The 24,406-nt window shown below is 48.2% G+C and overlaps 1 protein-coding gene across 1 annotated transcript in view; it reads left to right on the top strand.

Annotated features, from left to right (window-relative positions):
* Positions 1-839: 839 nt before the first annotated feature.
* Positions 840-24,406, top strand: part of LOC135054525 (zinc finger protein ZFP2-like) — a 152,371-nt gene continuing 128,804 nt past the window's right edge. Inside the window, exons 1-2 of the mRNA XM_063957660.1 lie at positions 840-998; positions 14,895-15,030. Coding sequence (XP_063813730.1) covers positions 14,953-15,030 — 78 coding nt within the window. The 5' untranslated portion in view covers positions 840-998; positions 14,895-14,952. The remainder of the gene's footprint in view (positions 999-14,894; positions 15,031-24,406) is intronic.

The following is a 24,406-nucleotide window of genomic DNA, read 5'->3' as shown; positions in this document are numbered from 1 at the left end:
AGGACCCCTCTGTGCTGCTGTGTGAGGCCCCTCTGTGCTGCTGTGTGATCTCCCCTCTGTGCTGCTGTGTGAGGCCCCTCTGTGCTGCTGTGTGATCTCCCCTCTGTGCTGCTGTGTGATCTCCCCTCTGTGCTGCTGTGTGAGGCCCCTCTGTGCTGCTGTGTGATCTCCCCTCTGTGCTGCTGTGTGATCTCCCCTCTGTGCTGCTGTGTGAGGCCCCTCTGTGCTGCTGTGTGAGGCCCCTCTGTGCTGCTGTGTGAGGCCCCTCTGTGCTGCTGTGTGATCTCCCCTCTGTGCTGCTGTGTGAGGGCCCCTCTGTGCTGCTCTGTGAGGGGCCCTCTGTGCTGCTGTGTGAGTCCCCTCTGTGCTGCTGTGTGAGGGGCCCTCTGTGCTGCTGTGTGATCCCCCCCTCTGTGCTGCTGTGTGAGGGCCCCTCTGTGCTGCTCTGTGAGGGGCCCTCTGTGCTGCTGTGTGAGGGCCCCTCTGTGCTGCTCTGTGAGGGTCCCTCTGTGCTGCTGTGTGAGTCCCCTCTGTGCTGCTGTGTGAGGGGCCCTCTGTGCTGCTGTGTAATCCCCCCCTCTGTGCTGCTGTGTGAGACCCCTCTGTGCTGCTCTGTGATTCCCCCCTCTGTGTTGCCGTGTGAGGGAAAGCCTACTGTGTTATTACCCCTTCGCCCAAATCCAACATGGCCGCCGAAGGCTCATCATAGTTACTATAGAGCATAATCAGAGGCATCATAAGGAATCGCGGTAATAGAGAGCGGACACTAGAGGACGATTTGTACCAAAATAATTATAACACCATATTCTCATCAAGAATCCCGGCGGCCATCTTCCTGTGGTTCAAAAAGTAAGAGAAGTAATATCATGCACAGAGCGCCATTTTCTTATAGTCTAAATAGTGACATCAGGAACTAATGACGCCGCATATATGACGTCATCACCGATCGCCTAATTCTCCCTCCTCAAGTGAGTGGCCTCAAGTATCTCATTCTCCAGGTAATACTACCCCCTCACCTACTACCCCTGCCTGTCTCCTGCCCCCTACCCCCTGCCTGTCTCCTGCCCCCCTCACCTACTACCCCTGCCTGTCTCCTGCCCCCTCACCTACTACCCCTGCCTGTCTCCTGCCCCCTCACCTACTACCCCCTGCCTGTCTCCTGCCCCCCTCACCTACCACCCCTGCCTGTCTCCTGCCCCCCTCACCTACTACCCCTGCCTGTCTCCTGCCCCCTCACCTACTACCCCTGTCTGTCTCATGCCCCCCTCACTTACTGCCACTGCCTGTCTCCTGCCCCCCTCACCTGCTACCCCTGCCTGTCTCCTGCCCCCCTCACCTACTACCCCTGCCTGTCTCCTGCCCCCCTCACCTACTTCCCCTGCCTGTCTCCTGCCCCCTCACCTACTTCCCCTGCCTGTCTCCTGCCCCCTCACCTACTTCCCCTGCCTGTCTCCTGCCCCCTCACTTACTACCCCTGCCTGTCTCCAGCCCCCTCACTTACTACCCCTGCCTGTCTCCTGCCCCCCTCACCTCCTGCCCCCTCACCTACTACCCCTGCCTGTCTCCTGCCCCCCTCACCTACTACCCCTGCCTGTCTCCTGCCCCCTCACCTACTACCCCCTGCCTGTCTCCTGCCCCCCTCACCTACTACCCCTGCCTGTCTCCTGCCCCCCTCACCTACTACCCCTGCCTGTCTCCTGCCCCCTCACCTACTACCCCCTGCCTGTCTCCTGCCCCCCTCACCTACTACCCCTGCCTGTCTCCTGCCCCCCTCACCTACTACCCCTGCCTGTCTCCTGCCCCCTCACCTACTACCCCTGTCTGTCTCATGCCCCCCTCACTTACTGCCACTGCCTGTCTCCTGCCCCCCTCACCTGCTACCCCTGCCTGTCTCCTGCCCCCCTCACCTACTACCCCTGCCTGTCTCCTGCCCCCCTCGCCTACTTCCCCTGCCTGTCTCCTGCCCCCTCGCCTACTTCCCCTGCCTGTCTCCTGCCCCCTCACCTACTTCCCCTGCCTGTCTCCTGCCCTCCTCACCTACTTCCCCTGCCTGTCTCCTGCCCCCTCACCTACTTCCCCTGCCTGTCTCCTGCCCCCTCACTTACTACCCCTGCCTGTCTCCTGCCCCCCTCACCTCCTGCCCCATCACTTACTACCACTGCCTGTCTCCTGCCCCCTCACCTACTACCCCTGCCTGTCTCCTGCCCCCCTCACCTACTACCCCTGCCTGTCTCCTGCCCCCCTCACCTCCTGCCCCCTCACTTACTACCCCTGCCTGTCTCCTGCCCCCCTCACCTCCTGCCCCCTCACTTACTACCCCTGCCTGTCTCCTGCCCCCTCACCTACTACCCCTGCCTGTCTCCTGCCCCCCTCACCTCCTGCCCCCTCACTTACTACCCCTGCCTGTCTCCTGCCCCCTCACCTCCTGCCCCCTCACCAACTTCCCTCTGCCTGTCTCCTGCCCCCCTCACCTACTACCCCTGCCTGTCTCCTGCCCCCCTCACCTACTACCCCTGCCTGTCTCCTGCCCCCCTCACCTACTGGGTCTGGGACTCCAGGTCCACAACAAAAAGGTCAACACACCTTAGGTCGACGTCAATTGGTCGACATGGACAAAAGGTCGACAGGAACGAGGTCGACATGGAAAAAGGGCGACATGAGTTTTTTATGTGTTTTTTTTTGTGTTGTTTTTGTCGTAGAGTGACCGGGAACCCCAATTAGTGCACGGCGTCACCTCGTATTGCTCGCTTTACATATTGTTCATGTCGACCTATGGCGTTGACCTAAGGTGTGTCGACATTTTTGTTGTCGACCTGGAGTCCGGATACCTACCTACTACCCCCTGCCTGTCTCCTGCCCCCCTCACCTACTACCCCTGCCTGTCTCCTGCCCCCGCACCTGCTGCCCCTGTCTGTCTCCTGCCTGGTTCCTGCCCTCCTCACCTGCTGAACCTGCATGTTTCTTGACTGTCCCGTCACCTGCTGCCCCTGCCTGTCACCTGACTTCCCCCCCTCACCTGCTGCCCCATGCCTTTCTCCTGACTACCCCCTCACTTGCTGCCCCTGCCTGTCTCCTGCCCCCTCATCTACTGCCCCTGCCTGTCTCCTGCCCCCTCATCTACTACCCCTGCCTGGTTCCTACCCCCTCACTTGCTGGCCCTGCCTGTCTCCTGCCCCCTCATCTACTGCCCCTGCCTGTCTTCTGCCCCCTCATCTACTACCCCTGCCTGGTTCCTCCCCCCTCACCTGCTTCCCCTGCCTGGGAAAAAGTACAAAAGGCAGCCATTATCTCGTAGTCTAAAAAATGAGTACGAATTATCACCCACTGACTGCTTCTTCCACCTCCAGGCTGTATCTATGTGTGTGTCTCTCTCTCTTTTATATATATATATATATATATATATATATATATATAAAATAAAAAATCGTTATATTATTAATAATATATAGTGGAGAGGAGACCGCTAATATGTGGTATTATTATATAGGGGAGAAGGGACCGTACAGTGATATATGGGGGGAATAACACAGCTCCCGGCACACGCTGATATGTGATATTATTATTATATAGGGGAGAGGGGACCGTACAGTGATATATGAGGGGAATAACACAGCTCCCGGCACACACTCATATGTGGTTGTTATTATTATTATTATATAGGGGAGAGGGGACTGTACAGTGATATATGAGGGGGAATTACACAGCTCCCGGCACACGCTGATATGTGATATTATTATTATATAGGGGAGAGGGGACCGTACAGTGATATATGAGGGGGATAAACACAGCTCCCGGCACACGCTGATATGTGGTATAATTATTATATAGGGGAGAGGGGACCGTACAGTGATATATGAGGGGGAATAACACAGCTCCCGGCACACGCTGATATGTGGTATTATTATATAGGGGAGAGGGGACCGTACAGTGATATATGAGGGGAATAACACAGTTCCCGGCACACGCTGATATGTGATATTATTATTATATAGGGGAGAGGGGACTGTACAGTGATATATGAGGGGGAATAACACAGCTCCCCACACACGCTGATATGTGGTATTATAATATAGGGGAGAGGGGACTGTACAGTGATATATGAGGGGGGAATAACACAGCTCCCGGCACACGCTGATATGTGGTATTATTATTATATAGGGGAGAGGGGACCATACAGTGATATATGAGGGGGGAATAACACAGCTCCCGGCACACGCTGATATGTGGTATTATTATTATTATATAGGGGAGAGGAGACCGTACAGTGATATATGAGGAGGAATAACACAGCTCCCGGCACACGCTGATATGTGGTATTATTATTATATAGGGGAGAGGGGACCGTACAGTGATATATGAGGGGAATAACACAGCTCCCGGCACACACTGATATGTGGTATTATTATTATTATATAGGGGAGAGGAGACCGTACAGTGATATATGAGGAGGAATAACACAGCTCCCGGCACACGCTGATATGTGGTATTATTATTACATAGGGGAGAGGGGACCGTACAGTGATATATGAGGGGAATAACACAGCTCCCGGCACACGCTGATATGTGGTATAATTATTATATAGGGGAGAGGGGACCATACAGTGATATATGAGGGGGGAATAACACAGCTCCCGGCACACGCTGATATGTGGTATTATTATTATTATATAGGGGAGAGGAGACCGTACAGTGATATATGAGGAGGAATAACACAGCTCCCGGCACACGCTGATATGTGGTATTATTATTATATAGGGGAGAGGGGACCGTACAGTGATATATGAGGGGAATAACACAGCTCCCGGCACACACTGATATGTGGTATTATTATTATTATATAGGGGAGAGGAGACCGTACAGTGATATATGAGGAGGAATAACACAGCTCCCGGCACACGCTGATATGTGGTATTATTATTACATAGGGGAGAGGGGACCGTACAGTGATATATGAGGGGAATAACACAGCTCCCGGCACACGCTGATATGTGGTATAATTATTATATAGGGGAGAGGGGACTGTACAGTGATATATGAGGGGGAATAACACAGCCCCTGGCACACGCTGATATGTGGTATTTCTCTGACGTACTAGTGGATGCTCGGGACTCCGTAAGGACCATGGGGAATAGACGGCTCTGCAGGAGACTGGGCACATCTAAAGAAAGATTTAGGACTATCTGGTGTGCACTGGCTCCTCCCCCTATGACCCTCCTCCAAGCCTCAGTTAGATTTCTGTGCCCGGCCGAGCTGGATGCACACCAGCTCTCCTAAGCTTCTAGAAAAAAAGTATAGTTTAGGTTTTTTATTTTACAGTGAGACCTGCTGGCAACAGGCTCACTGCAACGAGGGACTAAGGGGAGAAGAAGCGAACCTACCTAAGTGGTGGTAGCTTGGGCTTCTTAGGCTACTGGATACCATTAGCTCCAGAGGGATCGCACACATTACCTGACCTCATCGTCCGTTCCAGGAGCCGCGCCGCCGTCCCCCTTACAGAGCCAGAAGCAAGAAGGTCTGGAAAACCGGCGGCTGAAGACTTCTGTCTTCTCCAAGGTAGCGCACAGCACTGCAGCTGTGCGCCATTGCTCCTCATGCACACCACACACTGCGGTCACTGATGGGTGCAGGGCGCTGGGGGGGGGGGGGTGCCCTGAGCAGCAATAAATAACACCTTGGCTGGCAAACTGACACCATATATAGCCCCAGGGGCTATATAGCTGTAAATTAACCCCTGCCAGAATTATTAAAATAGCGGGAGAAAGCCCGCCGAGAAAGGGGCGGAGCCATCTCCCTCAGCACACTGGCGCCATTTTCCCTCACAGCTCCGCTGGAAGGATCGCTCCCTGGCTTTCCCCTGCAGTCCTGCACTACAGAAAGGGTTAAAAAAGAGATGGGGGGCACAAAATTATGCACAGTATAGTAATATAATGCAGCTATAAGGGAAAACACTCTTTATAGGTGATATCCCTGTGGTATATAGCGCTCTGGTGTGTGCTGGCATACTCTCCCTCTGTCTCCCCAAAGGGCTTTGTGGGGTCCTGTCCTCTGTCAGAGCATTCCCTGTGTGTGTGCTGTGTGTCGGTACTGCTGTGTCGACATGTATGATGAGGAAAATGACGTGGAGGCGGAGCAAATGCCTTATGAATGTGATGTCATCCCCTGCGGGGTCGACACCTGTGTGGATGGACTTATGGAAGGAATTACGTGACAGTGTCAACTCCTTACATAAAAGGTTTGACGACATAGGACAGCCGGCTACTCAGCTTGTGCCTGTTCCAGCGTCTCACATATCATCAGGGGCTTTAAAACGCCCGCTCCCTCAGATGACAGATACAGATGTCGACACGGATACCGACTCCAGTGTCGACGACGATGAGACTAGTGTACCCTCCAATAAGTCCACCCATTACATGATTGAGGCAATGAAAAATGTATTACACATTTCTGATAATACCCCAGGTACCACAAAAAAGGGTATTATGTTTGGTGAGAAAAAACTACCAGTTGTTTTTCCTGCATCTGAGGAATTAAATGAGGTGTGTGAGGAAGCGTGGACTTCCCCCGATAAGAAATTGATAATTTCTAAACGGTTATTGGCAGCGTACCCTTTCCCGCCAGAGGATAGGTCACGTTGGGAAACACCCCCTAGGGTAGATAAAGCGCTGACAAAGGTGGCACTACCGTCCCCGGATACGGCCGCCCTAAAGGAACCTGCTGATAGAAAGCAGGAAACTACCCTTAAAGCTATATACACACACATGGGCATTATATTGAGACCAGCTATTGCATCGGCATAGATGTGCAGTGCTGCAGCTGCGTGGTCAGATTCCCTGTCGGATAATATTGATACTATGGATAGGGACAATATTTTGCTGACGGTAGAGCATATAAAAGACGCTGTCTTATACATGCGTTATGCACAGAGGGATATTTTCCGGCTGGCATCAAAAATAAGCGCTATGTCCATTGCCGCCAGGCGGGGGTTATGGACTCGGCAATGGTCAGGCGATGCCGACTCGAAACGGCAAATGGAAGTTTTGCCCTATAAGGGGGTGGAACTGTTTGGGGATGGTCTTTCAGACCTCGTTTCCACAGCTGCTGCTGGGAAATCGACTTTTTTGCCACAGGCTACCCCACAACAAAAGAAAGCACCGTATTATCAGGTACAGTCCTTTCGGCCCCAGAAAAGCAAGAGGGCTAGAGGCTCATCCTTTCTGCCGAGAGGCAAAGGTAGAGGGAAAAGGCTGCACACAGCTAGTTCCCAAGAGCAGAAGTCCTCCCCGGCATCCGGTAAGTCCACAGCATGACGCTGGGGCTGCTCAGGCGGACCCGGGTACGGTGGGGGCCCGTCTCAGAAATTTCAGCGCACAGTGGGATCTCTCACAGGTGGATCCCTGGGTCCTTCAAGTAGTATCTCAGGGGTACAGGCTGGAATTCGAGACGTCTCCCCCCCGCCGTTTCCTAAAATCTGCCTTACCGGCAACTCCCTCTGCCAGGGAGGCAGTGTTGGTGGCTATTCAAAAACTGTATTCACAGCAAGTGATTGTCAAAGTACCCCTCCTTCAACAAGGAAAGGGTTACTATTCCACAATGTTTGTGGTACCGAAACCGGACGGTTCGGTGAGACCCATCTTGAAATTAAAATCCTTGAACACTTATATCAAAAGATTCAAGTTCAAGATGGAATCGCTCAGGGCGGTTATTGCGAGCCTGGACGAGGGGGATTACATTGTCTCCCTGGACATCAAGGATGCGTACCTGCATGTCCCCATTTACCCTCCTCACCAGATTTGTGGTACAGGACTGTCACTATCAGTTCCAGACGTTGCCGTTGGGTTATCCACGGCACCGAGGGTCTTTACCAAGGTAATGGCCGAAATGATGATACTCCTTCGCAAGAAGGGAGTTTTAATTATCCCGTACTTGGACGATCTCCTGATAAAGGCGAGGTCCAAGGAACAGTTGGTAGTGGGGGTAGCACTTTCTCGGGAAGTGCTGCAACAGCACGGCTGGATTCTCAATATTCCAAAGTCACAGCTGGTCCCGACGACACGTCTTCTGTTCCTGGGAATGATTCTGGACACAGACCAGAAAAAAGTGTTTCTTCCAGTGGAAAAAGCCGAGGAGTTGTCATCTCTAGTCAGAAACCTCCTAAAACCAGGACAGGTGTCGGTACATCAATGCACACGAGTCCTGGGAAAAATGGAAGCTTCGTACGAAGCAATTCCATTTGGAAGGTTCCACGCAAGGACTTTCCAGTGGGACCTGTTGGACAAATGGTCCGGGTCCCATCTCCAGATGCAGCAGCGGATAACCCGGTCGGCAAGGACCAGGGTGTCGCTGCTGTGGTGGCTGCAGAGGGCTCATCTACTAGAGGGCCGCAGATTCGGAATACAGGACTGGGTCCTGGTGACCACGGATGCCAGCCTTCGGGGCTGGGGTGCAGTCACACAGGGAAGAAATTTCCAAGGACTGTGGTCAAATCAGGAGATTTCACTTCACATAAATATTCTGGAGCTAAGAGCCATTTACAATGCTCTAAGCCAAGCAAGGCCCCTGCTCCAAAACCAGCCGGTGCTGATCCAATCAGACAACATCATGGCGGTCGCCCATGTAAACAAACAAGGCGGCACAAGAAGCAGGAGGGCAATGGCAGAAGCCACAAGGATTCTCCGTTGGGCGGAAAATCATGTGTTAGCACTGGCAGCAGTGTTCATTCCGGGAGCGGACAACTGGGAAGCAGACTTCCTCAGCAGGCACGACCTCCACCCGGGAGAATGGGGACTTCATCCAGAAGTCTTCCAAATGCTGGTAAACCGTTGGGAAAGACCACAGGTGGACATGATGGCGTCCCGCCTCAACAAAAAGCTACAAAGATATTGCGCCAGGTCAAGGGACCCTCAGGCGATCGCTGTGGACGCTCTAGTAACACCGTGGGTGTACCAGTCGGTTTATGTGTTCCCTCCTCTTCCTCTCATACCCAAGGTACTGAGGATAATAATAAAAAGGCATTCCGGAGGAAGTCATTCCTACCCTGATCAAAGCCAGGAAGGGTATCACTGCAAAACATTATCACCGCTTTTGGCGATAATATGTTGCTTGGTGTGAGGCCAGGAAGGCCCCTACGGAGGAATTTCAACTGGGTCGATTCCTGTATTTCCTGCAAGCAGGGGTGACATTGGGCCTCAAATTGGGGTCCATTAAGGTCCAGATTTCGGCTCTGTCGATTTTCTTCCAGAAAGAACTGGCTTCACTGCCTGAAGTTCAGACGTTGTAAAGGGAGTGCTGCATATTCAGCCCCCTTTTGTGCCCCCAGTGGCACCTTGGGATCTCAATGTGGTTTTGGAGTTCCTGAAATCACATTGGTTTGAGCCACTTAAAACCGTGGATTTGAAATATCTCACATGGAAGTGGTCATGTGGTTGGCTCTGGCTTCGGCCAGGCGTGTGTCAGAATTGGCGGCTTTGTCATGTAAAAGCCCTTATCTGATTTTCCATATGGATAGGGTAGAGTTGAGGACTCGTCCTCAGTTTCTCCCGAAGGTGTTCTCAGCTTTTCACTTGAACCAACCTATTGTGGTGCCTGTGGCTACTAGGGACTTGGAGGATTCCAAGTTACTGGACGTAGTCAGGGCCCTGAAAATTTATGTTTCCAGGACGGCTGGAGTCAGGAAAACTGACTCGCTGTTTATTCTGTATGCACCCAACAAGCTGGGTGCTCCTGCTTCTAAGCAGACTATTGCGCGCTGGATTGTAGCACTATTCAGCTTGCGCATTCTGCGGTGGGACTACCGCAGCCTAAATCTGTAAAAGCCCATTCCACAAGGAAGGTGGGATCATCTTGGGCGGCTGCCCGAGGGGTCTCGGCTTTACAACTTTGCCGAGCTGCTACTTGGTCAGGGGCAAACACGTTTGCTAAATTCTACAAATTTGATACCCTGGCTGAGGAGGACCTTGAGTTCTCTCATTCGGTGCTGCAGAGTCATCCGCACTCTCCCGCCCGTTTGGGAGCTTTGGTATAATCCCCATGGTCCTTACGGAGTCCCCAACATCCACCAGGACGTCAGAGAAAATAAGAATTTACTCACCAGTAATTCTATTTCTCGTAGTCCGTAGTGGATGCTGGGCGCCCATCCCAAGTGCGGATTGTCTGCAATACTTGTAAATAGTTATTGTTACACAAATCGGGTTGTTATGGCGAGCCATCTGTTCAGAGGCTCCGTTGTTATCATACTGTTAACCGGGGTTCATATCACGAGTTGTACGGTGTGATTGTTGTGGCTGGTATGAGTCTTACCCGGGATTCAAAATCCTTCCTTATTGTGTCAGCTCTTCCGGGCACAGTGTCCTAACTGAGTCTTGGAGGAGGGTCATAGGGGGAGGAGCCAGTGCACACCAGATAGTCCTAAATCTTTCTTTAGATGTGCCCAGTCTACTGCGGCGCCGTCTATTCCCCATGGTCCTTACGGAGTCCCCACGGACTACGAGAAATAGAATTACCGGTGAGTAAATTCTTATTTATTATTATATAGGGGAGAAGGGACCGTACAGTGATATATGAGGGGGAATAACACAGCTCCTGGGACACGCTGATATGTGATATTATTATATAGGGCGGAGGGGACCGTACAGTGATATATGTGGGGGAATAACACAGCTCCCGGAACACGCTGATATGTGGTATTATTATTATATAGGGGAGAGGGGACCGTACAGTGAGATATGAGGGGAATAACACAGCTCCTGGCACATGCTGATATGTGATATTATTATTATTATATAGGGGAGAGGGGACCGTACAGTGATATATGAGGGGGAATAACACAGCCCCCGGCACACACTGATATGTGGTATTATTATATAGGGGAGAGGGGACCGTACAGTGATATATGTGGGGGAATAACACAGCTCCCGGAACATGCTGATATGTGGTAATATTATTATATAGGGGAGAGGGGACCGTACAGTGATATATGAGGGGGAATAACACAGCTCCCGGCACACGCTGATATGTGGTAATATTATTATATAGGGGAGAGGGGACCGTACAGTGATATATGAGGGGGAATAACACAGCTCCCGAAACACGCTGATATGTGGTAATATTATTATATAGGGGAGAGGGGACCGTACAGTGATATATGAGGGAGAATAACACAGCTTCCGGAACACGCTGATATGTGGTAATATTATTATATAGGGGAGAAGGGACCGTACAGTGATACATGAGGGGGAATAACACAGCCCCTGGCACACGCTGATATGTGGTATTATTATTATATAGGGGAGAGGGGACCGTACAGTGAGATATAAGGGGAATAACACAGCTCCTGGCACATGCTGATATGTGATATTATTATTATATAGGGCAGAGGGGACCGTACAGTGCACCCCCTCCTCCAATAATAAGAAACATACCAAACAAATGAGTTAAATATCACATCAGTTGAGGGAAAGTAGGGATAGGAAAGAGAAAGGAAGAAAGAAAAAAGAAAGGAAATAAAGGAGAAAAGGATATGTTAGAGAGCAAAGAGAAAGCATTAGTACCGAGGTACCATAAATGGTTAGCGTTCGTTGCCGGGGGGGGGGGGTGTCAAATCCTTATTCTGGGCAAGGAGAGTAGCTCATGGGTTTGGAGTGAATATTATACCATGTTAATCCCTAATGAGGAGTGTCTACGCTGTAAACTAGGCATCTCATTTAAATCCATCTTTCATCATCCCACCTGTGGTCAAGTAATGGTTCCCACTATCCGACTAGTCCAATGCCATGTAGTGTCGCGGAATACCTTCCAGATACATTCACGCCTGTCTAGGGGTAAAGTCTCTATATAGGTTCCCCATTTTTTGTGGAAAAGCTTCACTCCATTTTCAATTTGAAAAGTGGCCATTCGCCTCTCACAAAACAGTATATCTAGTAAGGCAGATTCCCATTCTCCCATTGATGGAGCAGTTTTATATATCCAGTGTCTCAGTATCACCTGTCTCGCCACCGTGACCATCACAGTCAGTAGCGGGATCATAGAGGCAAGGTCAAACTGCGACAACCAGGATGAAAAGTCCGCGAACAGCAACGGGCCCACCTCTTCTGGAAGGGGTAATTTAAGTAAACGGGATAGATATTGGAGAAACTTACGCCAGAACCGTTTGATTTTCCCACATAACCAAAAATTGTGCGTGAGGGATGCTCCACTCTCTCCACATTTAGGGCAACTACTCGTCTCACCAGGGCGGAAGTGTTGTCTTTGAGAGGGGGCTATATACATCCTGTTTAAAGTTCTTAAATGTATTTCCTGTAGTGTGGCGGATTTTAGAGCTTTGAGGACCAGTTCAGTGTTCTTAGACATCTCGTCCATCGCGGGTGCCTCCGGGAGTTCCCGCCGCCATGAAACAGAGAGAGGGGACCAAGAGGGGGCTGACACCTCAATCAGGTCACTATATAGATAGCGAATTTTGAATGGGTTATGTCTACAAAACGTGAGAGTATCGAGTATTGTTCGAGGAGAGGCCTTTTTACCCAGGGGGTCACCTAGGGAGGTAATGTAGTGGCGCGCTTGGAGATACATAAAGAAATTAGTGTGGGGCAAAGAAAATCTGTCACGTAGTTGCTGAAAGGAGAGCATCTGGCCACCAGGATCAAAGACATCCCTGATAGAACAAATTCCTTTACCTTTCCACGTGTAAAAGTGTCGATTGTCTAAGGAGGAGGGGAAATTAGGGTTGCCCCATAAGGGAATATACGGTGACTCAAAGGGGTTAGTATGGAACAATTTATGAGTGGAGATCCAGGCCCTATAAGTGTCCCAAAACAGAATATTAGTCTTTAGTTTTTGGGGTAGTTTGGAGAGTGGTGTGTGAAGCAACGCTGCTGGGGAGTAAGGGAAAAACAATGCTTCTTCCAATTCCAGGTTCGTAGATAGATCTGATCGGAGCAGCCAGTCTGAGGCAAATTTAAATAGTGCTGCTCTAGCAAACATCGTCACATTGGGCATACTCAGACCACCTTTACGTTTGTTAATATAAGTTCGGGCTTTGGGCATGCGAGGTTTAGCGTTTTTCCATATAAATTTTGAAAATATTTGCGAGCATAGTAGGGAGTCTTGTTTAGTAATCGTGACAGGGAGCATTTGGAGCAAATATGCCAGTTTAGGGAATATAACGGATTTTATCACGACTATTCTGCCTAGTAGAGAAAGTTTAAGATCTTTCCAGGTTTCTAGTCGTGTTTTGATTTGTTGGATAATGGGAGTGTAATTGAATGTATACAGCCGGGAGAGTTCTGAAGGGATATAAATACCCAAGTATTTTAGTTTAGTAGGGGTCCTTTAAACAGTTCTTAAAACGGGTCTGAGCAGTTAAACCCCCTTCACATCGCATGTTGTAACCAGTATATTACCATTTAATTACCGTTTTGGTACCTTTCACACTGAAGCCGTTTCACCCATAGAAAACAGTGGTTGTCATTATAAATGGACTTTTCTGGCCCACAGATTATTAATAATTATTAAGTAATTAATTATTAATAATTTGGATAGTCGTACGATGGAACCCAGCAGCTTGAAGCATTTGAACCATGTTTTTATATACGAGTGCATCCTTGACTGTCCCAGTTATTTGTCTGCAGATTTCCTCATCCCTCTGATTCTTAGCAGCTCCCTCACCTCTTCATCACTCCAAGTTGCCATTGTATAATATATTTGCAGTAAGAAAACGCTTCTAAACCCACTCTCATGTGTCTGATGTGTTTTTCCTCCAGCTTCCTGCTTCTGCCTGGTGACATCACACATGGAGACAGCCTATCACCTCCTGTGGCTTGGAAATACCGTTTCAGAGCCTTTCACACTGCACAGTGAAACGGTTCTGAACCGGGTAGGACACTGCTTTTTAACCGTTTCAAAATACCAGTATTTTGAAAATGGTAAATTCAAGGTGGCCCTTTCACATCGCAGCTAGAACCGTTTAGGAAGGCTGAAAAATCGGCAATTTACTGTGTTAAAGCTGCGGTGTAAAAGGGGTATAATATGTGGTATTATTATATAGGGGATCGCACAGTGATATATGAGGGGGAATAACACAGCTCCCGGCACACACTGATATGTGGTATTATTATATAGGGGAGAGGGGACCGTACAGTGATATATGAGGGGAATAACACAGCTCCCGGCACACACTGATATGTGGTATTATTATATAAGGGAGAGGGGACCCTATAGTGATATATGAGGGGAATAACACAGCTCCCGGCACACACTGATATGTGGTATTATTATATAAGGGAGAGGGGACTTACAGTGATATATGAGGGGGAAAAACACAGCTCCCGGCACACGTTGATCTGTGGTGGTGGTATTATTATTATATAGGGAAAAGGGGACCATACAGTGATATATGCGGGAATAACACAGCTTCCGGCACACGCTGATCTGTGGTATTATTATTAGCGTTACACATTGTTATACAGAGTCCGGTGGGCAGTAGTGTAGGGTGCTATGGTGGGTGTAGTACTGGTGACCGGCGGTCTCCTAACCGCCGGTCACCTTACCGACGCCGGGATCCCGGCGGGGAGGAGTGAGTGCAGCAAGCCCCTCGCGGGCTCACTGCGCTCGCCACGCTGCGGGCTCAGTGGCGACCTGCGGTCACCACGGGTTCTATTCCCACTCTATGGGTGTCGTGGACACCCACGAGTGGAAATAGTCCCTGTTGGTTGGCATGCCGACCATCAGGATAGTGAGTCGTCGGGCTCATGGAGGAGGTCATGTGACTGTCGGTCAGCTGACCGGCGGTCACATGAATACCACCCGTTATGGGTACAGCTTCTAAGCTGTTGTTTATATTAGTTACATTTTTGCTATGTGATGCTTATACTAATAATTACATTTATTCTTGTATAACTAAGGTTTGAGAAACTGGGAATTCTCTACTAATTGTCACACGTCCTGTATATATCAGTGAGGATGGACACAGACAGAAGTCACATGACTGAGAGTATATTACAGCTCACTCTGGAGATCATCCACCTGCTGACTGGGGAGGTGAGGCGATCTGGGAGTGTCACAGTGACATCACTTATATCTATAGGAATAATACAGGGACATGACGGGGGAGGTGAGGCGATCTGGGAGTGTCACAGTGACATCACTTATATCTATAGTAATAACACAGGCACATGACTGGGGAGGTGAGGGGATCTGGGAGTGTCACATTGACATCACTTATATCTATAGGAATAATACAGGGACATGACGGGGGAGGTGAGGGGATCTGGGAGTGTCACAGTGACATCACTTGTATCTATAGTAATACAGGGACATGACTGGGGAGGTGAGGGGATCTGGGAGCGTCACAGTGACATCACTTATATCTATAGTAATAATACAGGGACATGACTGAGGAAGTTAGGGGATCTGGAAGCGTCACAGCAACATCACTTATATCTATAGTAATAATACAGGGACATGACTGGGGAGATGAGGGGATCTGGGAGAGTCACAGCAACATCACTTATATCTATAGTAATAATACAGGGACATAACTGGGGAGGTGAGGGAATCTGGAAGTATCACAGTGACATCACTTATATCTATAGTAATAATACAGGGACATGACTGAGGAAGTTAGGGGATCTGGAAGCGTCATAGCAACATCACTTATATCTATAGTAATAATACATGGACATGACTGTGGAGGTGAGGGTATCTGGAAGTATCACAGTGACATCACTTATATCTATAGTAATAATACAGGGACATGACTGGGGAGGTGAGGGGATCTGGAAGGGTCACAGTGACGTCACTTATATCTATAGTAATAATACAGGGACATGACTGAGGAAGTGAGGAGATCTGGAAGTATCACAGTGACATCACTTATATCTATAGTAATAATACAGGGACATGACTGAGGAAGTGAGGGGATCTGGAAGCGTCACAGTGACGTCACTTATATCTATAGTAATAATACATGGACATGACTGGGGAGGTGAGGGTATCTGGAAGTATCACAGTGACATCACTTATATCTATAGGAATAATGCAGGGACATGACTGGGGAGGTGAGGGGATCTGGTGGTGCTATGGTTATTTCACATACATGTAATATGGTAACTGTCTTTGCACTTTGTGAGTCATTTGACTGTTTTTTCAATTAAAGTGCCCATAAATGTTGGTTTTATTAAATTGTTAGAAAAAGTGATCAAATATGTGTTTCATTATCATTATATTACTGTTTTTATTATTTTTTACTTTGTAGTAAAATCCATCTCAGATAATTATTAAATCCACCTGATTGATTTCTGGGCAGAGGGGGCTTATATAACCAGTGTTCACAAAATACTCGCTATAGTGCGTATTTATGCGCTACAGCGAGCGAGGTACTCACTCTTTAAAAATGACTGGGTGCTGCAGGAATGGTATTGACTGAGGCGCACACAGGCGCCTGACTGACAGCGCGTCCTGCAGAACCCTCGCCGGATCATTCCTCAGTGCCCCTCCCCTCTTCAACGGCTCCTGTGTCCCGCCTCCTTGATCTCTGCGTGTGTTCCTTGGTGGAGAGTTGTGCTGCCGCGCTGTACCTTCCTGAGCTGATCCCGCCTTCCCGCAGCTGGTAGAGGCGCTGGAGAGGAGCGGAGCAGGTGACGTGGAAAAGGGTGAGCAGCGGGGCTGGGATTTATTGTTGTATGGAGGAGAGGGAGGCATTCTGCTAAGGGAGGTCCTTACACTGGCTGCCATAGTGACTCCCCTATATACCCATCCCTAACTGTGCCTCCTTGAGATACCTCATCTTCTCTGTACCCCCATCCCTGACCTTGCCTCACACTGACACCTCATCATCCCTCTACCACCATCCCAGAAAGTGCCTCCCACCAACACCTCATCTTCCTCCCTTTACCACTCCCCTCATCCCAGACCATGCCTCCCACTGACACCTCATCATCCCTGTACCCCCATGCCTGACCGTGCCTCCCACTGACACCTCAATTAGGTTTCGTGATGACAATCTATTTAGGATTGAAACATTGAATACTGTCACTTTGTGTATGACTTTTTATTTTGTTGACAAGAGTCCAGAGTGCCGCTGAGCATTGGGTATGACCGGCGCTTGAAATCCTGCTGATCACCATACCGACGCCGGGATCCCGCGGATTAGAATGCCTGGGGGGGGGGGGGAATTGGCACAATGAAGCCCCTGGTGGACTCACCACAGGTTCTATTCTCACTCTATGGGTATCGTGGACACCCACAAGTGGGAATAGTCCCTTTTCCCCAGTACTGCGCAAACTGCTATTGACCCTTACCCCCTCCCTGCCCCCATTACTCCGCTGGTACTGCATGGACCTAAGCCCCTCCTTGCCACCAGCACTGCCCCAAATGCTGTCTACCCTTACCTCTTCCCTAGCTCCAGCATTGTATCAATACTGCCTGCCCTTAATCGACTCCTTTCCTTCTGTACTTCCCCAGCTGCGGTCTACCCTTACTCCCTTCCTACACCTAGCACTGACTGCCCCAACCCTCTCCATGTCCACCAGCGCTGTCCCAACTGCTGTCTGCCCTCACCACCTATAATATGTGATGGGACCCAGAAATAGTGGAGTAGGACCACCATTTTTTTTAAGTTGAGGGGTCCTTGGGACCCAAAACATTTTTCGCTCCGCACGATCACTGGTAATGTTTTTGTACAACCTGTTTAAACTTGTTCCTATTGTAGGGTAAGGATAGCCATGCCTCTTTCACTGAGCCCCATTTTTGACGCCTTCTTGAATGTTGTGTGAAGGAACATTGGGGGACAAAATACATCCGTTAGCTGCAGTTATCTCATTGTTCCCCTAAGAAGTTGTGAGCTGACATAGTTTTTGTTCTTGGATGAAGGGTGATGACTCGTTTTTACAAGACCTTTGTATTGGGGATTGTTTTTCAGCCCCTTGTATTACATAATCTAGGGGTGCCACCATCTTGATCGCTTATCTACTCTTGAGAGAAATGAGCGCTATGTGTTTGAAACTGTAGCAATAACATTTTAGCTTTTGTCTACAAGCAGTAAATCAATAAAATAACAAATAACATTAAAAGCAATGCAAATTAGTGATAATGTTCCAGCTCTCTTCCAATATTTTCTCCGCCTCTAAGAAACCGGGTGTTTGGGGGACTAGGTTTTTAAGGCTGGAATGCTTCCTTACCCTAAACTTGGCCTGTCACTTCCCTCCAGTTCTTCTGTAGCGCTGGCAGTCTCTTGTCTGTGTTAATGTCTCTAGTCTCTGCTCTACGTTTGGCAGGTGGTAGGGGGGGGGGGTTGGATGATGTTAGCATTGGGGGTATTCAGTCTGCAGCGATGGAAGGATCACGTACGTTTCCCACTTGGTGTACTTTATACTACTGGCCGCAGTGAGAGGTCCTTTTATGTAAACATTCTAGAAAGACGTTTAATTCATTTGTATCTAGTGTCTTAAATAGAAAGATCCAGTTGTTTTCAGTCTTTTATAATTCATTGATGGTGTCTCCTCTCCAATTTTGGTTCACTTTCTGTATTCCTAAGAATTTCAGATCTTTTGTGTCTTTACCATGTTTTTGTAAAATATGCTACAATACACTGTGGGTTGTGAGACATCTTTTCATATTGTTTTTTTCATATTGAGTTTTTATTTTTGACCTACCAAAGGTCTACAAAGACTTCAAGAAAATTCCCAAGGAGGACCAATAGTTTCTGGGATCTCATCGGTCTCCTCAAACCTGTCACACTATGTCAACCAGTTTTGACAACAACTAGTTATTTGACAAAGGAGCTATGGGGGTAATTCCAAGTTGATCGCAGCAGGAAATTTTTTAGCAGTTGGGCAAAACCATGTGATCTGCAGGGGAGGCAGATATAACATGTGCAGAGAGAGTTAGATTTGGGTGGGCTATTTTGTTTCTGTGCAGGGTAAATACTGGCTGCTTTATTTTTACACTGCAATTTAGATTGCAGATTTAACTCACCACACCCAAATCTATCTCTCTCTGCACATGTTATATATGCCTCCCCTGCAGTGCACATGGTTTTGCCCAACTGCTAAAAAATGTCCTGCTGCGATCAACTCAGAATTACCCCCTATGTACGGGACAAAATTTAGGTGCTACAGGTTTTATACAATCTGGAATGGAGGAAATCTTACATAGTCTGTAAAAGTGAAGTAAAATCCCTTGATACATGCATTCAACATGACATAGGTTGAGAACATCCAAGGTTCTATCTTCACAAAATTGCTAATTTACGGAAAAAGCAGATTAACGTCATATTAGATAGCATGAAGTAAGTATTATAACAGGATTTTTTTTGGTATACGGGTGAGTCCTTTGATCAGGTCAATGGGACTGCGATGGGAACGAGCTTTGCACCAACTTACGCAAACCTGTTTGTTGCAATGTGTGAACACCATCTGAAGCAATATCCCCTTCAAAGCACACCTTATTTTGCTGACATTGCTTCATTACCGAGTTACTTTTTATATGGCATTAATTTAGAAGAATCATTGATTAAGTCATTATCTGCACTATCTATAACTACAGTAATCTGGACTTCAGCAGTAGGAGCATGGTGATTTTCTTAGATTAGAAAATGTATATAGAAAACAGCACCGTCAAGACAAGAACACATGTAAAAGAGGTATATTGTAACACATTGCTGCTTGCCAACAGCAAACTCCGCCATAAATGGACTGCCAATCTCTCAGGAGGGCAGTTTGGAAGATAGAAAAGACATTGCTCAAACTATGATGTATTTCAAAATCCAAATGAGGATCTCACTAGGAGTAAGGCACTCCCCTAGTCGCCCCTCCCCCAGTTCATGGTCTGTCTCCTCTGTGTTTCCAGTTATGAACTGTATTTACCCGCTTCCGTGTGAGACGCTATGAGACTAAGTACGCGTGGTGCGTCATAGTTGCTGTGCGGCTGTGTTCACTGGAGTGGCTCTTACTGATAACCATTTTTAGCGGCAGTATCGAAATAAGGAAGCCGGGCTCTAGTCTCCCTGTATCCCACTCTCCGGAGGCAGGTGATACAGCACTGATTTCCTGCCTACCTCTGTGGTATTCCATACTTGAATTAAGTGCCTAATGTAAATGTGCAACAGTGTACACGTGTTGCTGTAATAGTCACTGTGCGGCTGTATACAGTGCATCCGGAAAGTATTCACAGTGTTTCACTTTTTCCACATTTTGTTATGTTACGGCCTTATTCCAAAATGGAATAAATTCATAGTTTCCCTCAAAATTGTACACACAATACACCATAATGACAACGTGAATAAAAGTTTTTTTTGAGATTTTTGCTAATTTCTTAAAAATAAAAGACTAAGAAATCACATGTACATAAGTATTCACAGCCTTTGCTCAATACTTTGTTGGCTGTTCCGGCTATATCTCCGTTTATGGGGTGCCCACAAAACCCTTCTGCATTTATGCAACAACCCCCATGGATGAATGTTCTCTCACACTCTGTCCAAGACTTGTTACAGACCTCGGCTGCCTTTCAGCAATTTTTACAGGCAGACAGGCCTAGGGATTTGAAAATGGAGATAGATATAGGGTACCACCCTCACAGTCTACACAGCTGTTAGAATCCGAGGATACTTCAGAACATAGAGAGAAGAGGAGCACCGCACGTCAAGAGAAGAGGAGCACCGCACGTCAAGAGAAGAGGAGCACCGCACGTCAAGAGAAGAGGAGCACCGCACGTCAAGAGAAGAGGAGCACCGCACGTCAAGAGAAGGAGCACCACACTTCAAGAGAAGAGGAGCACCTTTAAACGTCCAAAAACAGTAATGGCTGAATTTCCACTCTCAGATCAGTTGACGGAAATTATACAGGAGGCACGGGGAACACCCAGTAAGAAGTTTAAGTTACCAAAGAAATTGGTCTCATAGTATCCTCTTCCACCTGTGGATTGTGTAAAAAGGAAAGCACCTCCCAAGATAGATGCTCACGTAGTCCAACTGGCGCGCAAATGTACACTACCTCTGCCTTCAACATCATTAAATGATGCAACAGACAGAAAAATTGATAGTATATCTTAAAGCTGTATTTTTCCTAAGTACAAGACCAGCTATGGCTACAGCATGGGTGGCTAAAGACAAGGCAGGCTGTCTACGTTTATGGAAGGCTGATACGGAATCCAAGAAGGTATTGGAATCCCGACCCTTTGTCGGAAATATTCTGTTTGGAACAGAATTGGACAACATTCTAATGTCCAAAGCAAACTCTAAATCAGCTTGGTTTCCTTCGACATCAGCATCAAAACCTAAATTCCCTGCTTGCCGGTCCTTTCAGCCCCAAGGTAAAGCAAAGGGAAAGGCTTATGTTAAACCGTCTAAATCGGATAAAGCGGTTAAGACTAAAGCCAAACAGGCTTGGTCAGCCAGACACTCGACTTCCAAAGCAGAAGACAAGTGCCCTGCCTGATTGCATGGGCCTCCACCTGGGGGACCCCAGGGTGGGATGCCGACTTCAGTTTGCACTGGTCTGGCAGCAGTCCACCACAGATACCTGGGTGCAAGAAGCGGTGTCTCATAGGTACGCCTTCTCCTTCAAGAAGCGCCCCCCTCAACAGTTCTTTTGTACCAACCCGCCGTGAATGGCAATGAAGGCCAGTGTTCTACAAGATGCAATACAGAAGTTGCTACAATCAGGAGTGATAGTACCAGTTCCCTCAGCACAACGAGGACTAGGTTTCTATTCTACCCTGTTTCTGGTTCAGAAGCCAAATGGGTCGCACTGGCCCATTCTCAATCTGAAAGCTCTGAACAAATATATTTCAGGGCCTCGGTACCATATGGAAACATTGTGGACCATTATCCTGGCCATGGAGCCGGGGGAGTTTATGGTGTCCCAGGACATTCAAGATGCTTACCTACATGTACCGATAGCACTCTCCCATCAGTGCTATCTCAGGTTCGCAATCCTCCAGCAACATTTTCAGTTTCAGGCTCTACCCTTTGGGCTTGCTACAGCTCCAAGGGTGTTCACCAAAATATGGGAGTGATGGCAGTGCACCTTCGTCATCAGGGAATAAGGATTTTCCCATACCTGGATGACCTGCTTATCGTGGCACAATCCCAGGAAACCTCTACCATCAACAAGTGACAATAGACAGGCTCAGGGTTGGCTCATAATTTGGGAAAAGTCCTTCTTAGTCCCATCACAATGGATGACGCACCTAGGGGCTGTATTGGATACCAGTCTTCAGAAAACCTTTCTACCTCTGGACAAAATATTCACAATACAGACGACAAACCGTGGATTGCTACGCAGCCGGAGAGTATCCATATATGCAATGAGGATACTGGGATCAATGGTCTCGGCATTTGACATGGTAGAATATGCCCAGTTCCATTCAAGATCCCTTCAACATCTGATTCTCTCCAGATGTAATTAACAGCATCAGACGATAAGAAGTCAGACAATGACACTTCCTTAGGGGGTATATCAGTCATTTAGCCTGGTGGCTGCAGACGTCCCACTTGGACAGAGGTGGAGAGGTGGACCCTTTTGGATCTCAGACTGGGTGCTTCTGACAACGGACGCCAGAGGCCGGGAAGCCATAACAGTGCAGTACTTTCTCCAGGGGTTTTGGACCAAGGAAGAAAGTTGTCTGCCAACCAATGTCCTGGAACTTCGGTCCATCTACATGGCACTCACCCAGGAAAAAGAAGTGCTTCACGACAAACCGGTTCAGATTCAGTTGGACAATGCCATGGCAGTAGCTTACATCAAATCACCAAGGAGGCACTCGCAGTCTGATGGCAATGAAGGACGTAAGCTGCACATTAAAGTGGCGAGAACTTCATCATCTGGCCATGTCCACTGTATTCATACCCAGAGTCCTAAATTGGGAAGCAGACTTCCTCAGCCAGCACGACATTCATTCGGGGCTAATGGTCAGTCTTTCAGATTCTGGTAAACAAATCGGGGAAGTTGACCTTATGGCTTTATGTCAGAAGAACAAGGGATCCCGAAGCAATCTTTGTGTACACCATGTCGGTGAGATATAAATTTCATCTGGCATATGTCTTCGCACCAATTTCCCTGTTGCCCAGGGTGATTTGAAAATTCAAACAGGAAAGGGGCGCCGTGACATTGATTGCTCCAGTGTGGTCCAGACGAGAATTGTACACTGATCTACAGAGGATATCTGTGCCCACTCCATTCCTACTGCCTTAATGAGCAGATCTACTGATCCAGGGTACCTGTCTCTACGCACACCTGGATTGGCTGTCTTTGATGGCGTGGCAATTGAAACATCTAAAAGCAAAGGGCTTTTCATAGGCGTTAATTCAAACAATGCTTAAAGCAAGGAAACCATCCTCAGCTCGCATCTATTACCAAATATGGCATGCTTATTTTCAGTGGTGTTTTGCCAGAAACTATTATCCAAGGTCCTTCAGAGTTCAAGAATGTCAGCGTTCCTTCGAGCTGGAATGCACCGAGGTCTCCTTCTAACCTCCCTGAAGGTACAAGCGTCAGCATTAGCCATATGGCTCCAAAGGAAAATTGCAAATCAACACAATGTTCGCACATTTTTCCAGGGAATGCTTCACATTCAGCCTCCGTTTGTACCTCCAACAGCGCCTTGGTACCTTGGACTGATTCTCAGGGCTCTTCAAACTGCCCCATTTGAACCCTTGGAACGGGGGTACCTCAAATAGTTGACAGCTAAAGTTTTCTTTCTACTGGTAATTGCTTCAGCTAGAAGAGTATTAGTATTTCATCCAGACAGAGCGGTTCTCTGAACCAAGTCTGGATATCTTCCTAAAGTCCTCTCAAAAGTCCATCTTAATGAAGAAATAGTTGTTCCGGCCTTCTAATTGCCGGACCTCTCTGTGGGAGATGCATCATTAGACGTAGTTCGTGTACTAAGGATCTACGTTGATCGTACCAGGGCCATCAGAAGAACAGACACTCTCTTTGTCCTATATGGATTCCACAAGATAGGATGGCCTGCCATTAAGCAAACATTGGCTATATGGCTTTGGATGACGATCTCAGAAGCATACTCTCAAGCAGATCTCCATATCCCGAATAATGTCTCTGCCCATTCTACCCGGTCAGTCGGTCCTTCATGGGCAGCCTACCATGGTGCCTCAGCTGAGCAACTCTGTAAGGCAGCCACATGGTCATCCATAAATACATATATCAGACATTATGCCTCTGATACCTTTTGCCTCTCGGGGTGCTGCGTTTGGGCGAAGGATTCTCCTGTCTAATCGGGAGCGTCCCCTCCCTTAATTGTTGCTTTGGGACATCCCAATGTATGTCCTGTGGAGCTACTGTGAACCCTGAAGGAGAACAGAGTTATGGCAGACTTACCATGGTTAACTCAGTTTCTCCAAGGTCCACAGTATCCACAGGGAGCCCACCCTGATGCACTAGATTTGGGAATCTTT

This window comes from Pseudophryne corroboree, chromosome 3 (genome assembly GCF_028390025.1).
Source record: "Pseudophryne corroboree isolate aPseCor3 chromosome 3, aPseCor3.hap2, whole genome shotgun sequence".
Lineage (NCBI taxonomy): Eukaryota > Metazoa > Chordata > Amphibia > Anura > Myobatrachidae > Pseudophryne > Pseudophryne corroboree.
This window is presented reverse-complemented; position numbering and strand designations above follow the sequence as displayed.